At 34.8% G+C, this 13,027-nt stretch overlaps 1 protein-coding gene, 1 long non-coding RNA gene and 2 pseudogenes across 5 annotated transcripts; all 4 read left to right on the top strand.

Moving 5' to 3' along the window:
• The first annotated feature begins 2,551 nt into the window (after window positions 1–2,551).
• LOC143621728 (uncharacterized) lies at window positions 2,552–3,016 on the top strand. The gene is made up of 3 exons (XR_013151587.1): window positions 2,552–2,737; window positions 2,850–2,879; window positions 2,978–3,016. It is a non-coding gene; the product is annotated as an uncharacterized LOC143621728 (long non-coding RNA).
• Window positions 3,017–3,084: 68 nt separating this feature from the next.
• Window positions 3,085–5,635, top strand: LOC143621729 (putative ubiquitin-conjugating enzyme E2 25). Of its 2 annotated transcripts, XM_077093061.1 has the most exons (5): window positions 3,085–3,416; window positions 3,502–3,720; window positions 3,796–3,859; window positions 3,947–4,085; window positions 4,684–5,635. In XM_077093061.1, exons 2-5 carry the CDS (start codon window positions 3,502–3,504, stop codon window positions 4,715–4,717), a joined length of 456 nt encoding a protein of 151 aa, XP_076949176.1. In that variant the 5' UTR covers window positions 3,085–3,416; the 3' UTR covers window positions 4,718–5,635. The 2 variants fall into 2 exon arrangements, 1 of the variants encoding a protein (XP_076949176.1); XR_013151588.1 differs by having other exon boundaries at window positions 3,502–4,965; window positions 5,038–5,635.
• Window positions 5,636–8,965: 3,330 nt separating this feature from the next.
• LOC143621770 (TMV resistance protein N-like) lies at window positions 8,966–11,340 on the top strand (annotated as a pseudogene). The gene is made up of 2 exons (XR_013151595.1): window positions 8,966–9,521; window positions 9,713–11,340. The product of XR_013151595.1 is annotated as a TMV resistance protein N-like (transcript).
• Window positions 10,937–12,192, top strand: LOC143621672 (disease resistance protein Roq1-like; annotated as a pseudogene). Its single transcript, XR_013151576.1, has 3 exons — window positions 10,937–10,951; window positions 11,073–11,228; window positions 11,339–12,192. The product of XR_013151576.1 is annotated as a disease resistance protein Roq1-like (transcript).
• The last annotated feature ends 835 nt before the right edge of the window (window positions 12,193–13,027 follow it).

Here is a 13,027-nt window from a genome sequence, read left to right on the forward strand (position 1 = left end):
ATGAATAACACATCCCTAAAAATATCATATATGAGGGAAAAGAGCCATAGCTAGATCCAAAACTACAATGAGGGGAACACTACGTCACTACTAGAATTTACTAGATTGCACCTTTCACATAATAGAAAGTAAGGCATGGGGTATACTCTAACCCCTACATGGGTTAACATGACATGACACTTTAAAGATGGATTAAACACTCCCTACTTTTGTTAAGTGTGTTAAAATGACCCATGGATTATGCTTCTAACGGGTTAAAAGGACAATATGCATTAAATATGTATTAATTACTAATTGATTTATTATTATTTATTTTGGTAATTAAACTAAATGTTTGATTTTAAATTAAATATTAATAGGAGAGAGATGAAGTTAAATGAGTTAAACCATTTCTTTTGGATGACATGGAGTGAAAAAGAAAAAAATGAGTGATGTGGAGCTTATGTGGAATTAAGATGAGTTAGAGTATACCTCATGGCCTAAAAAGACCGTTAGAAACTTCGGGTAAACGTTATGGACTTTTTTTAATGAAGGTTAGACCGTTCATAGTCGGGCTTTATGAACGGCTTTATGGTGGATAACCCCCCTGTTTTGGCCTATTTTTTTCCCCTAGTGTTTTACATATAGCGCGATAAATAAATAAAAAAACCAAATCCTCTACTGTAACATTTCCAAATTTTCCAAAACATATGATGAAAAATATCAATCAATCAATCAATCAATCATACCCAGTGAAGTCCCACCAACAGCAAAGCTATAGGTAGGGTCTGGGGAGGGTGGGATGTAGGCACACCATACCTCTATCCAAAAGGATAAAGAGGTGGCTTCCAGAGAGACCCTCAGCTCTAAAGTCCATATGTATGAAGCAATACAAAGGAAATCAAAGTTTAACAGTAATAATAATAATATTAATGATAATAATAATAATAATAATAATAGTAGTTGTAATAATAATAATAATAATAATAATAATAATCATAATACCAATAATAATATATATGAAAAGAATATAATAATACTATGTATATGGGAAGAATAATACTAATAGTAATACTAATACTAATACTATAAATGTGACCAAAATAAGGTAAATAGAAGCCTTAAGGAATTCCTTTCTCACTAAAAATCCTTAACTTTAATTCTACTTTTCCATGAATTCCTATCCTCAACCATGTCCTCAGAAAGGTTTAAGTCTATCAAATCATGCTTAATCCTCTCATCCCACGTAAGTTTAGGTCGTCCTCTACCCCTCTTCCCTTTTATAGTAAAGTTTTCTACGGTTCTAACAGGATTCGTCGGCTGTCTTCTCTTCACATGTCCAAACCATCTCAATCTCCCCTCTCTTATATTTTCTGCTATGTTCGCCACCCCTAATCTCTCTCGAAACACAACGTTTCTTATTCGGTCTAACCTTGTGTGCCCACACATCCAACGTAGCATTCTCATTTCTGCTACCTCCATCTTCCGCACTTGTGCCTTCTTGATAGCCCAGCAATCCGATCCATATAACATTGCAGGTCTAACCGCAACCCTATAAAATTTCCCTTTAGTTTAGATGGGAAACTATTGTCGCACAGTATACCTGTGGCTGCTTTCCATTTACACCATCCTACCCGAACTCGATGGGTCACATCACTGTCTAATTCCCCATCGCTCTGAATAAATGATCCTAGATACTTGAACTTCGTTACCTGCGGAACCACCTGCCCTTCAATGGTGATCTGTACATCCTCGTTGTCATTCCCCCGCTGAAATCACAGTGGAGGTACTCCGTCTTAGAGCGACTAATCCTTAAACCTTTTGTCTCTAAGGTTGTTCGCTACTCCTCAAGCCTCATGTTTAGATCTTGTTTTCTCTCAGCAAGTAACACAATATCGTATGCGAACATCATGCACCACGGAAGCGTCCCCTGAATCGACTTTGACAACTCATCCAAGACTACTGTAAAAAGAAACGGACTCAGCGCTGACCCCTGGTGAAGACCTACCTCTACTGGGAAGAAATCAGTATCCCCTACTGGCGCACGGACACTTGTTGCACTCCTTGTATACATATCCATAATTATCTCTATGTATTTCCTTGGTACTCCTCTACCCTCCAAGCACTCCCAAAGCACCTGTCGTGGCACACTGTCATAGGCCTTTTCTAGGTCAATAAACACCATATGCAGGTCACGCTTCTTCTCCCTAAACTTTTCCATTGATCTTCTTAAAAGGTGTATTGCCTCTGTGGTGGAACGCCCCGTTATGAAGCCAAATTGGTTCACCACTTTGAATACCCCACTTTGAATAAATAGATGGGTTCATCCCACATGGAAAGATGGAGAAATATGGAATTCCCCACATGGGTATAAATATGGAAGGGAATTTGATCCCACATGGAAACTTGAAAAGAAATGAAAGCTCTTTATAAGGAAATGAGTTTCCATAATAATATTCTTATATCATAGGTCACTCTCAAGCGGTCATAGCGGAGGGTGCGTAAGCACCCGAACGCGCACACGCACGGGCGAAGTGCGATGGGCGCAATGTGGCGCTTTGATGGCTTCACATGTCTTTGATTTTGCATTATATCTAAACATTTGTATGGTTTTGGTGTAAATTTCATGTTTTATTTGTTCATTCATATTATTTCTAAACATTCAGTTAGGGCTTTTGTTCATATAGTTTTGATTTTGGTATTATATCTTATTCATTTTCATTTCCAGATTATGGATGCCAAAACCAACGAGTCGAAGGTATTATTGTTACCTTTTTTTTTATTTTTTATTTTTTTTCAGTTTTAAAAGATATATAATCAGTTTTGTATTATATCTAAGCATGTTTGTTCTTATTCATTTTCATTTTCAGATTATGGATGCCAAAACCAAAAAGAGGAAGGTATATATTATTATTACCTTTTTTTTAGCTTTAAAAGATATATATTCAGTTTTGTATTATATCTAAGCATGTTTGTTCTTTATCATTTTCATTTTCAGATTGTGGATTTTCAGACGAAGGATGACAACAAGACGGAGGTATTATTATTATTATTATTATTATTATTATTATTATTATTATTATTATTATTATTAAAAGATATACAATCTGTTTTGCAGTTTGATGGTGCTGACATTGGTAGTCAATCTCCAAAGGAAGAAGCGGTTATAAATCTAACCTTTTATCTTTCTAACATGTTTATTTATTTACTTTTTTAAAGATATAGTAAAAAAAGTTTTATCTGTTATGCAGCCCCATAACACCGACATTGACATGGATCCTGTTGAGGACAAGACGGTTATAAATGTAATCTTTCATCTTTCTAACATGTTTATTTAGTTTTTAAATTTATATAAAGGGTTTATATGTGTTTTGTAGCCCTATGACCCCGACTGGATTCCATCGAAGCTTGATCGAGTTGTTGATAAGGAGAAGCGGGTAATGTATCTAACCTTTTACGTTGAATCTTGTGTATTTAGTGAGAATTCTCCCTTTTAACTTTGTGTTGTTTTACCCACTTTAGATGAAACCTTACTATATACAAATGCTTGAAAAGTGCAAGAATTCTCTAAAAACTCCTTTTTCGATGGCTGATGTCACCGTGTTTGATGCTTACTCGAGACCTGTGGCAGAACTCCCTGATTCACAAAGTATAATGAAACGTTTCGAAAAGTTCAAAAAGTTTGAAAAAGTTTCCGACTTTTCAGACCATTTTTACTCGAATGTGTCATTGAATGAGCAGGTGAGACATCGTATTTACCAAATAATAATCTACTATCATAAACATTTATGACCTCGTAATAGTTGATTGTTTCAGCCATCTCAAGTATGGGAGGCAAGGATTGAGAAAGATTTGAAGGATCTTGACGAACGGATGCCTGGTATGGAATGATTATATTTTCCTTTTCTTCTCTCTTTTGTTTTCCATGCTCTATTTATACTAATATTTATATTTAATGTTGCTACAGAGAACGTATACGTGAGGGTTTACGAGGGTAGGACAGATCTTTTGAGAGCTGTGATAATTGGACCGGCTGCAACTCCTTACCATGATGGTCTCTTTTTTTTTACGTGCAGTTCCCGAGCAACTACCCTGACGTCGTGCCTGTATGCCATAACTCTTTCTTACTTTTATCTGGTTAATTGTTTCGAGTTAATTTTTAAAACTGGTTTCTCCAAGAATTTTCCCTTGGTAGTTTTAAAACGATTTAACGGTAGGTAAGAGTTTAAAATCACTATCGAGTTCTTTCTGTTTTTTATTTGGTGTTTACATCACAGTTTGTTTCGTTTGAGTTTGGTTCATAGTCTATTTAAAGTTTGGTTCGTGGTATATAACATTTATCAAGATGTTGAATGAAAATCTTAATTTATTTAATAGTTGGCTGCTTAACAGCTTTGAATACTTGATTACTTGGCTGCCTAACAGTTTTTAATAATTGGCTGCATAGAAAGCTTTTAATAATTGGCTGCATAACGGTTTTTTAATAATTTGCTGCATAACAGAAACTGTTTTTCTCTTTACGGTTTGCTATAACTTACAATGTTACAGTTGGTTGCATTACTTGGTCTTACGTATTTATAATAGTTTGCTGCAGTTTGGCTTTTTAGTGATCGCTGTTATTATGATCTCTCTTAGAATTGTGTAATTTACTACTCATTATTTTTAAAATAGCAACTGTCTAATAACTTTTGTTTTTTTTTAAAGTTGGTGCACTATAACTCTCATGGGCTTTCTATAAATCCATGTTTGAAGATAACCGGTGAAGTTCAGTTCTTGATAGACGATGACGTTTGGGTGCCCAAGTCTTCAAATGTTGTTCATTTGTTGGCATTGTTAAAGAAGTTTTTTAATGCAGCACCGTTTAACAACAATCTCAAACCATTAGATTTTATTATATTTGGGGGACATCATGTTCCATTCTATAACGAGATTGTATTTGTGAAGTCTGCCAAAACATTGTTTGCTTTGATGAACAAGCCACCTAAGGTATGATTCTTGAGGTTATTATTTTTTGTTTTTAGTGTTGTAGCTTTATAAACTGAAAATGATGTTGTACAGGGCTTTGAAGAGTTTGTGATAGGTCATTTTCACACTGTTGGAAATGATTTCCTATCTGCTGTTAATGCTTATGTCATGGGTGTGAAGGTTGGCTGTTTTGACAAGAATGTTAGCTCGCTACTCGAGTATGATAATGAGACGTTATCTCCTTCGTTCAAGACTGATCTGGAAGGATGCTACAAAGCTCATAAGGCTGCGTTTGAAAAAGTTGAAGCTTATTATCCTCTTTGATGTCTTGTTATTAAACATGTAGGCTGTTTATGCTATTTGTTGTAGTAGTGGTAACCGGTAAGGCATGACTTTTTGAACACTGATGCACTTTGGTAGTCAAGGTGAGGGCATTGACTTTTTAAAAACTAATATGCTCTTTGGTAGCCAATCTTGAAAAAGTACATGTTTGTTATCACATGGAGTTATTGGCTTTATGTTATCAAAATATGAAATTTCAAAACACTTTTTTAAAAATAATAGATCCCCTTGAAGTGTATTCAGTTTGATACTTTGATTTGCTTTACAATTTAAGGTATAGAAAGATTGATTTGTGTATAATATGTGTGGTTTTATAAAAACAATGTTACATGAATGGATTGTTTAGAGGTGAGGCGTTGACTTTTTGAAAACCAATATGCACTTTGGTAGTTGTTGAATTTTAGAAGTACATGTTATGAAATTTCTATAGACAAAATGGATCCACTGTGTTCTAGAGTCTATTTTGAAGAAAAAAGAAAGTGGGAAAAGTGTTTCAAAGTTTTTGTGGGAGGAAAACAGAGAAAGGAAAAGAAAAAGAGTGAAATTTTATGGTAATTTGATTCCTTTCTAATCAAAATGAATATGAGAAAGGAAAATTGATCAAACTTAACATAATTATTACTAAAAAGCTCCCACCTTATCTTATCTGTATCTCATGTCATAAGCTTCTTTCCATTTTCCACTAATCAAACCTAACATGCCATTGAACAACACAGTACTTCAATGCCCCAAGCACAGTCCACACCTGCTTCTAAACACTCGTTTCAAACCATCTTTATCAGGTATTCATAATTTATTCTAACACTTTGTTTTCATTTTGCATGTTTTCATTTTGCATATTTGGGGTTTAATAACCATCCAAGGAATTCTTTTATAGCACTTGAATTAATTATGTAGTAAAAGAAAGTTAGAGGTAATCGCTATGAATGTTCTCTGTTAATTGTTAAATAGTTTGTTATTTGTTAATGTTCAAAGGTTTATGTACAACTTCTTAGTTCATAAGATACAAATATTCTCTCAAATTTTGTTTTATAATTCTTTAATGGTGATTTAAATCATAATTGCAAAGTTATGAAGTTACATAAACATTCTTATATGTATCCTATCCTAATCAATTCAACAGTTCATAAAGTTACAACGGATAATCAATTACTTAAGATAGTTCATGTTGTGCAAGCAAGACAACTGCAAAATTAACTTGATTTGCTTAGTGGTGGCTTTCATCACACGACATAGGCCTTCCATGATACAAGCTAATTTACCGACTAGAGATGAAATTTTACAGAGAAGATATGTATGAGAAGAGATATTAAATGACCTTTTAAAAGTGGTAAATGTCGGGAACTTATCCGTATGAGTGAGAAAGCTTTTATGGCATTGTGAAATATCTTAAAGCGTGACAGCGGTCTTCGAGCTACTCAACGCAATTCTGTTGAAGAACAAGTTGCAAGCTTTTTACATGTTGTAGGTAATGATTTGAGAAATCGGTTTGCCTCTTGGATATATCGTGGTTCTGGATCAACAACCAGTCGATGCCTCCATAAAGTTTTGCGAGCGATTTTATTGTTAGAAAGTCGGTATCTTCAACTACCTAAAGGAGATATTGCCCCAAAAGAATTCAAGAAAAGAAGAGGTTTTATCTTTTTTTAAGGATTGTATAGGGGCAATTGATGGAACACATGTTCGTGTCAGGGTACCTAATAAAAATGCTTCTCGATATCGTGGTCGTAAGGGATACCCGAAAATAAATGTCTTGGCTGCTTGTACGTTTGATTTAAAGTTTACATGTGTTTTAACTAGTTGGGAGGGTACTGCATTAGACTCAAGAATAATAAATAATGCACTAACAAGAGAAGATAAGCTGCTGGTAATTCCAACAGGTAATCTTAAACCAAACTTACTTAATTGTGTAGTATTTCATAATAATACTAATAACAACTTATTTGCAGGTAGATATTGTTTAGTAGATGCAGGTTTGCATCATTTGAGTACTCCACTCATGCCCCCCAAGAATTCAAAGGAATTGTTTAATCTTCGTCATGCATCATTACGTAACGCCATTGAACGAGCATTTGGTGTCCTAAAAAGAAGTTTCCTATTATTAGGAGTAAAACATAACCATTTTACTCTTGTGAAAGACAATCTGCAATCTTTTTGGTATGTTGTATTTTACACAACTTTTTACTAGAGGAAGATCGTAATAAAGATCTTGAAGAGGAGGTTATACAAGAGGTGTTAAATGGGCCAAAAGAAGAGGTGCATCATAATACAAGAGACACGCATGAGGGTAGTATCCGAGTAGACCAACTAAGGAATTCAACTGCAAATGTAATGTGGACTAACTTTTTGATGTATCCGAACAATGAAATAGATATGTCAAAATAGAATGTTATGGTAATTCGGACAAAGATGGTATTATCTTTTTTTGTTGGTAGTTTTTGGTTATGTATTATGAAAATAGTTGTTGGTTACAAGGATTAATGTTATTCGCAATTTATTTGGTATTGAAAAATGTTTGATCATATTTATATTATGTGGTATTGAAATACAGTTTTAGTAATTAATGCTTTTAATCATTAAAAGGGAAACGGTCTGGTCCACATATGTATCTGCCCGAACATTGTTGGAACCGTGAACTTGTGAAGATTGATCGTCCACTGATCATTTTTCAAACTACATGAACTATAGTGTGCAGCAAAGGTTATGATTTATTTTAAGTTAAGATTTAGCATATTATGGTTTTGGAATGTTCAGCAACAGGTTATGGTTGTTGGAATGTGCAGTCTTGAGCCTGAACATACCTAATTGATTTAAGTTATTCTTAGTACGACTTTAAAAATGTTTGTGAAGATATGCAAATTTTAAGTTTTTGTGTCAGAGTAATATTACCAATATAACATGTTATTTTAAAATTTAGATAATAATGTGTATTTTGATATTGTCTGCTGATCTCATGGATAAATAAACAAGTATATGAAAATTAATAAGAGCTTATTGTGATCCTAGTAGTACTGTGCAACAAGCAGGTAGTAGTGCTGAAAAAATGCAAACAGTTTTTGCCACAAAGACTTGGGATCGTTCCCGCATAACTGGTTTAAAGACCGAACCGACCCATTTGTAAAACATCTAGTTTCGGGTTTGATATATCTTGCAAAGCAGTTCCGGTCCAGGACTAGAGTCCATTTGCACAATCCTAGTTAGGGGTGCAAATGAGATGACCCTAGCCCGAGCGCGATTCCGGCTCGTTTAACTTACACAAAGCTCGAGCTTGAGCTCGGCTCGTTTCGATCTTTATTTCTAAAGCTCAAGCTCAGCTCGTGAGTAGTTTTTCAAGCTCGATCTTGACTCGGTCTCGGCTCAGTTACTATTTATTAGAAAAACTTATATTTTTATAATTATTTATATAGAAATGATAAGCTTGTTAAAGCTTGCGAAATGGCTCGAGCTCGACAAGTAAAGCTTGGGCTCGGATCGTTTGTTAAACGAGCTTACTTTTAACAGGTCTCCTTATCCTTGGTGTGTGGTTCGCATCTTTTCATTCTTCTGTCTAGACATTCATTTCATTTCCACAACTCTTTTTGCAACCATTTGATCAAACACTCTTCAATATATATATATATATATATATATATATATATATATATATATTTCATCAGATCTGTCAAGCATCCCTTCAATAATGGTTGATTCTTCTTCTTCAACTTCATGCGGTCACATTAACAAGAGGTATCAGTACGATGTATTATTTAACTTTAGTGGTGAAGACACCCGCAGGAGCTTTGTGGATCATCTAAACGAAGCTCTTCAAGGTCACGATATTCGCACTTTCAAATACGACGAGAGACTCCAAAAAGGGAAAGAGATCAAAGAGGAGCTCTTAAAGTCCATTGATGACTCCAGGTTCAGTATTATTGTTTTCTCTAAGAAGTATGCATCTTCTTCTTGGTGTTTGGATGAGCTTGTTAAGATTATGGAGTGCCACTAGACGAGCGATCAAACTGCGTTCCCGGTGTTCTATGATGTAGAACCCACAGAAGTCCGCAAACAAAGTGGCTCAGTTGGAGAAGCCTTGACAAATTACATACCAAAAAGGTGGTCGTCGGGAAAACCCTTACTAGAACCGTCATTAAAAATGCCCATGCTAGACATACCAAGAAAAAGTTAGGGAAATGGAGAAAGGCTTTGAAAGATGCAGCCAATTTGTCTGGGTGGGAGTTGAAGAACTCTGTTAATGGGTATCATCTCTCTCTCATATTCTTTTGTTATTTTCCTGTTAATTCTAACATGTGGAAAGTAACTGTTTGTATTGGTTTTTTAGCAAGCTAATTCAAACCCTTTGTGTGAGTGTGTGTTGTGGACCTGGAAATTAGTTACATATAAGGTTCTTGATCAGCAAGCTAACAAAGTATTCTTCTTTAATATGCAGACATGAAGCAAAAGTTATCAAATTAATTGTTGAGCTGGTTTCACTTGAGTTACGATCCATTAATATGGGTGCTGATGAGAATTTGATAGGCATGGAACAACTGAACAAAGGATGTAAGCTCTTGATTCTTATTTAGAGATTGGAATGGATGATGTGGACATGATAGGAATCTGGGGCATGGGAGGTGCTGGAAAGACAACATTGGCTCAGCCTACTTTTGATCAAATATCCATTAATTTTGAAGGTAAAAGCTTTGTTGAGGATGTGAGGGAAAACTCAAAAGCCCGTATGTATGGTTTGAAAAAACTGCAAGAACAAGTCCTTGAAGATGTATTAAAAGATAAAGGCATTAGTGTAAGTAGTGTTCATGAAGGGGACAAACTTAATCAAAACAATGTTATGTGGGAAAAAAAGTTCTTGTCGTTCTTGGTGACGTTGATCATGAAAACCAACTTGAGGCGTTAGCGGGTGAACCTAATTGGTTTAAGCTGGGAGGTAGAATTATTATCACAACAAGAGATGAGCAGGTTCTTAAAGCACAGAAGATAAAAATGATCCAAGAAGTTGATTTGTTATCAGATAAGGAAGTGATTCGTCTATTCTGTAAGCATGCATTTGGAGACAATATTCCACCTCAAGAGTATGAAATGCAATCACTTGATCAAGTTGTACGTTATGCTGCTGGTCTCCCCTTAACAATCAAATTTTTGGGTTCATTTCTTTGTGGAAAAGGCAAGCTTGAATGGATAGATGCACTAGCAAGACTCAAAACAATTCCTTTATAAGAAACTATCAAAAAGTTGGAACTGAGCTATGACAGCCTAGAGGATGATTACAAGAAAATTTTCCTAGATGTGGCATGCTTCCTTAGATATTGGGAGAAAGAGAAAGCAATAAGAATGCTTGAAAGTTGTGGATATCATGCTAGAAATGGTTTAATAGTTCTTGAGCAAAAATTGCTACTAATAGCTTCAAAAGGCACTTACGTTGTAACTATTGGCATGCATGATCATCTAGCAAGAAATGGCCAAGAATATTGTGCGTCGTGAGCATACGGAAGAGCCCAACAAACATAGCCGCTTATGGGTTCATGAGGAAATCCAACAAGTCATGGCTGATAACTCCCTAAGAATCCATTTTATCTAAAAGGTAGAGTTGAACCACATAATTTTTTCATTTGTCATAACACAACTTATATGATCATTGTTCTTGAATTACAGGTCAATGAAGCAACAAAATGTATAGCTCTAAAAATCAGTACTCCTGGTAATTTTTAGAAGGTCTTGGAAACATGAAGAAACATAGATGCTTTATTGTGACCGACAAATGATTCGGGAATTATTATGATTACCGTGAGAAGATTGATGAAGCTCGCCTACAGTTTCCAAATTCGTTATGATATATGTATTGGTACAACTACCCCCATTGGTGTTTACCCAAAAGGTTTGAAGCCAATAATCTTGTTGCACTTAATATGCCTCTCAGCAAAATCGAAAAGCTTTGGGAAGGGGGGAAGGTAATATGGTTGGTTGTTCTTTAACGTTATACTGATATATGTATATCTATTAGCTGGGTATCACAACAACTAACATTTACCTTTTTTGTTCTCTTTTCATCTTGCGATAGGTTATGAAGAAGCTCAAATTCCTTGACTTGAGTGAATCAAAGTTGAGGAGCCTTGACCTTGGGCTGACTCCCAAACTCGAGAGGTTAAATCTTTGATGTTGTTCCTGATTTGGTATAAGTTGATGTGCGCGGTGGATGCCTTAAAAGCCTTGTCTACTTAAACTTAGAATGGTGCAACAGTTTGAAATCTATATCTTTTATGGAGCAGTTGGAATCACTTGAGGTTCTTTATATAAGTAAGTTAAAGTTGAGGGAATTGCATGATTATATAATCACAAGGCCCTCCAACAATAGTTTGCTAGAGCTTCATCTTTCATTAAATGACGATATATCAAAAATACCCTCATCAATTGATAATCTTCATAACCTTGTCTCTCTAGCTCTCTCTCATTGCTTTGGTCTTAAGAGTGTTCCAGGAAGCATTTGGAGTCTACAACATTTGACAACTCTTAAACTTTCTTACAGTGGCATAGAGGAATTGCCTGGGTGGAATGTTTAGAATACCTGGATTTAACCATAACAAAAGTTAAACATCTCCCTAATAGCATTTGTATGTCGAAACGTCTAAAAACCCTAATTCTTTATCGGTGTATGCTTCTTGAGAAATTACCAGAGGATGTTGGTGAATTAGAATCTTTGGAGGAATTAAATCTAAGAGGTTGCAATAATTTAAGAGAAATTCCAAGCAACATCGGTAAGTTGAAACATCTTAAAGAGTTGAAGCTTCGATCATGTAAGAATATTGAGAGAAATTTCCTGAGCAACTGGGTAATTTAGGATGTTTACAGTTATTATATATTGAGGATGCCGGCATAACTCATCTTCCACATGGCATTTCTTTGATGAAAGGTCTGAAAATCAACAAATCTGAATAGATCTATCAAGTATGAAATGAGAATGCTTTGCAAGAGTTAACTATTTGGGATATATACTTGTAGCAAAAGAGCCATTAGAAGGTACTCTCACTCTCTCTCTCCCTTAACTAACTTTTAGTTGCCTAACTTTGTGTTTGGTGTTTGAAATTGATATGATTATGGATAACTTTTATGTAAATATATTTGGATAGATACAAATAAGGCTAGTGTAAACATTATTTAACAGGAAATTTGACTTTGACAGCTATCTTGTATACTAATTATTAGTTAGCACATTGGATACTAGGGTGTGCATAGGTCGATTCGGTTTGAATTTTAACTAAAACCCAACCAAAAATCGAAATGTCGGTTTTTGAGAGCAGGTCAGTTTCGGTTTTTCAGTTATTTGTTGGGGTTCGGTTTGGTTTTAGTTTTTTTTTGTTAGCAAAAAATAATGAATTTGGGCCTAAGTTCTATTGTTAGTTAATAATAAATTGATTATTATACATTTGGGCTTAATATATGGCTTAGCTAAATATTAAACTATTTTAAATTACCTAAATTTTAAAATAAAAGTTAAAAATTCATTGGTTAGTTTCGATTTTTTGGTTTTAGTTGCACGCAAACCGAAACATAATTGAGACCAAACTGTCGGTTTTTGCTTCGGTTTGGTTATTTGGGTTTGGTCTTTCCGGTTATTTCGCTTTTTGAACAATTTTTTTTTGGTTTGCTTCGGTTTGGTCTTTTCGGTTATTTCGCTTTTTGATCGATTTTTTTGGTTTTGCTTCGGTTCAGTTATTTCGGTTTAGTGTTTTCGGTTATTTTCATATTTTAA

This window comes from Bidens hawaiensis, unplaced genomic scaffold (assembly GCF_021521415.1).
Source record: "Bidens hawaiensis isolate Kalapana, Puna unplaced genomic scaffold, B.hawaiensis_p1.1 tig00002935_1, whole genome shotgun sequence".
Lineage (NCBI taxonomy): Eukaryota > Viridiplantae > Streptophyta > Magnoliopsida > Asterales > Asteraceae > Bidens > Bidens hawaiensis.

What these genes read in the sequence shown, in the direction of transcription:
- LOC143621729 (XM_077093061.1), top strand. Translation starts at nt 3,502, where the DNA reads ATGAAACCTTACTATATACAAATGCTTGAAAAGTGCAAGAATTCTCTA. An exon ending in ATGTGTCATTGAATGAGCAG is followed by an intron (nt 3,721 to 3,795) that starts GTGAGACATCGT and finishes TGATTGTTTCAG; the next exon opens with CCATCTCAAGTATGGGAGGC. An exon ending in TCTTGACGAACGGATGCCTG is followed by an intron (nt 3,860 to 3,946) that starts GTATGGAATGAT and finishes ATGTTGCTACAG; the next exon opens with AGAACGTATACGTGAGGGTT.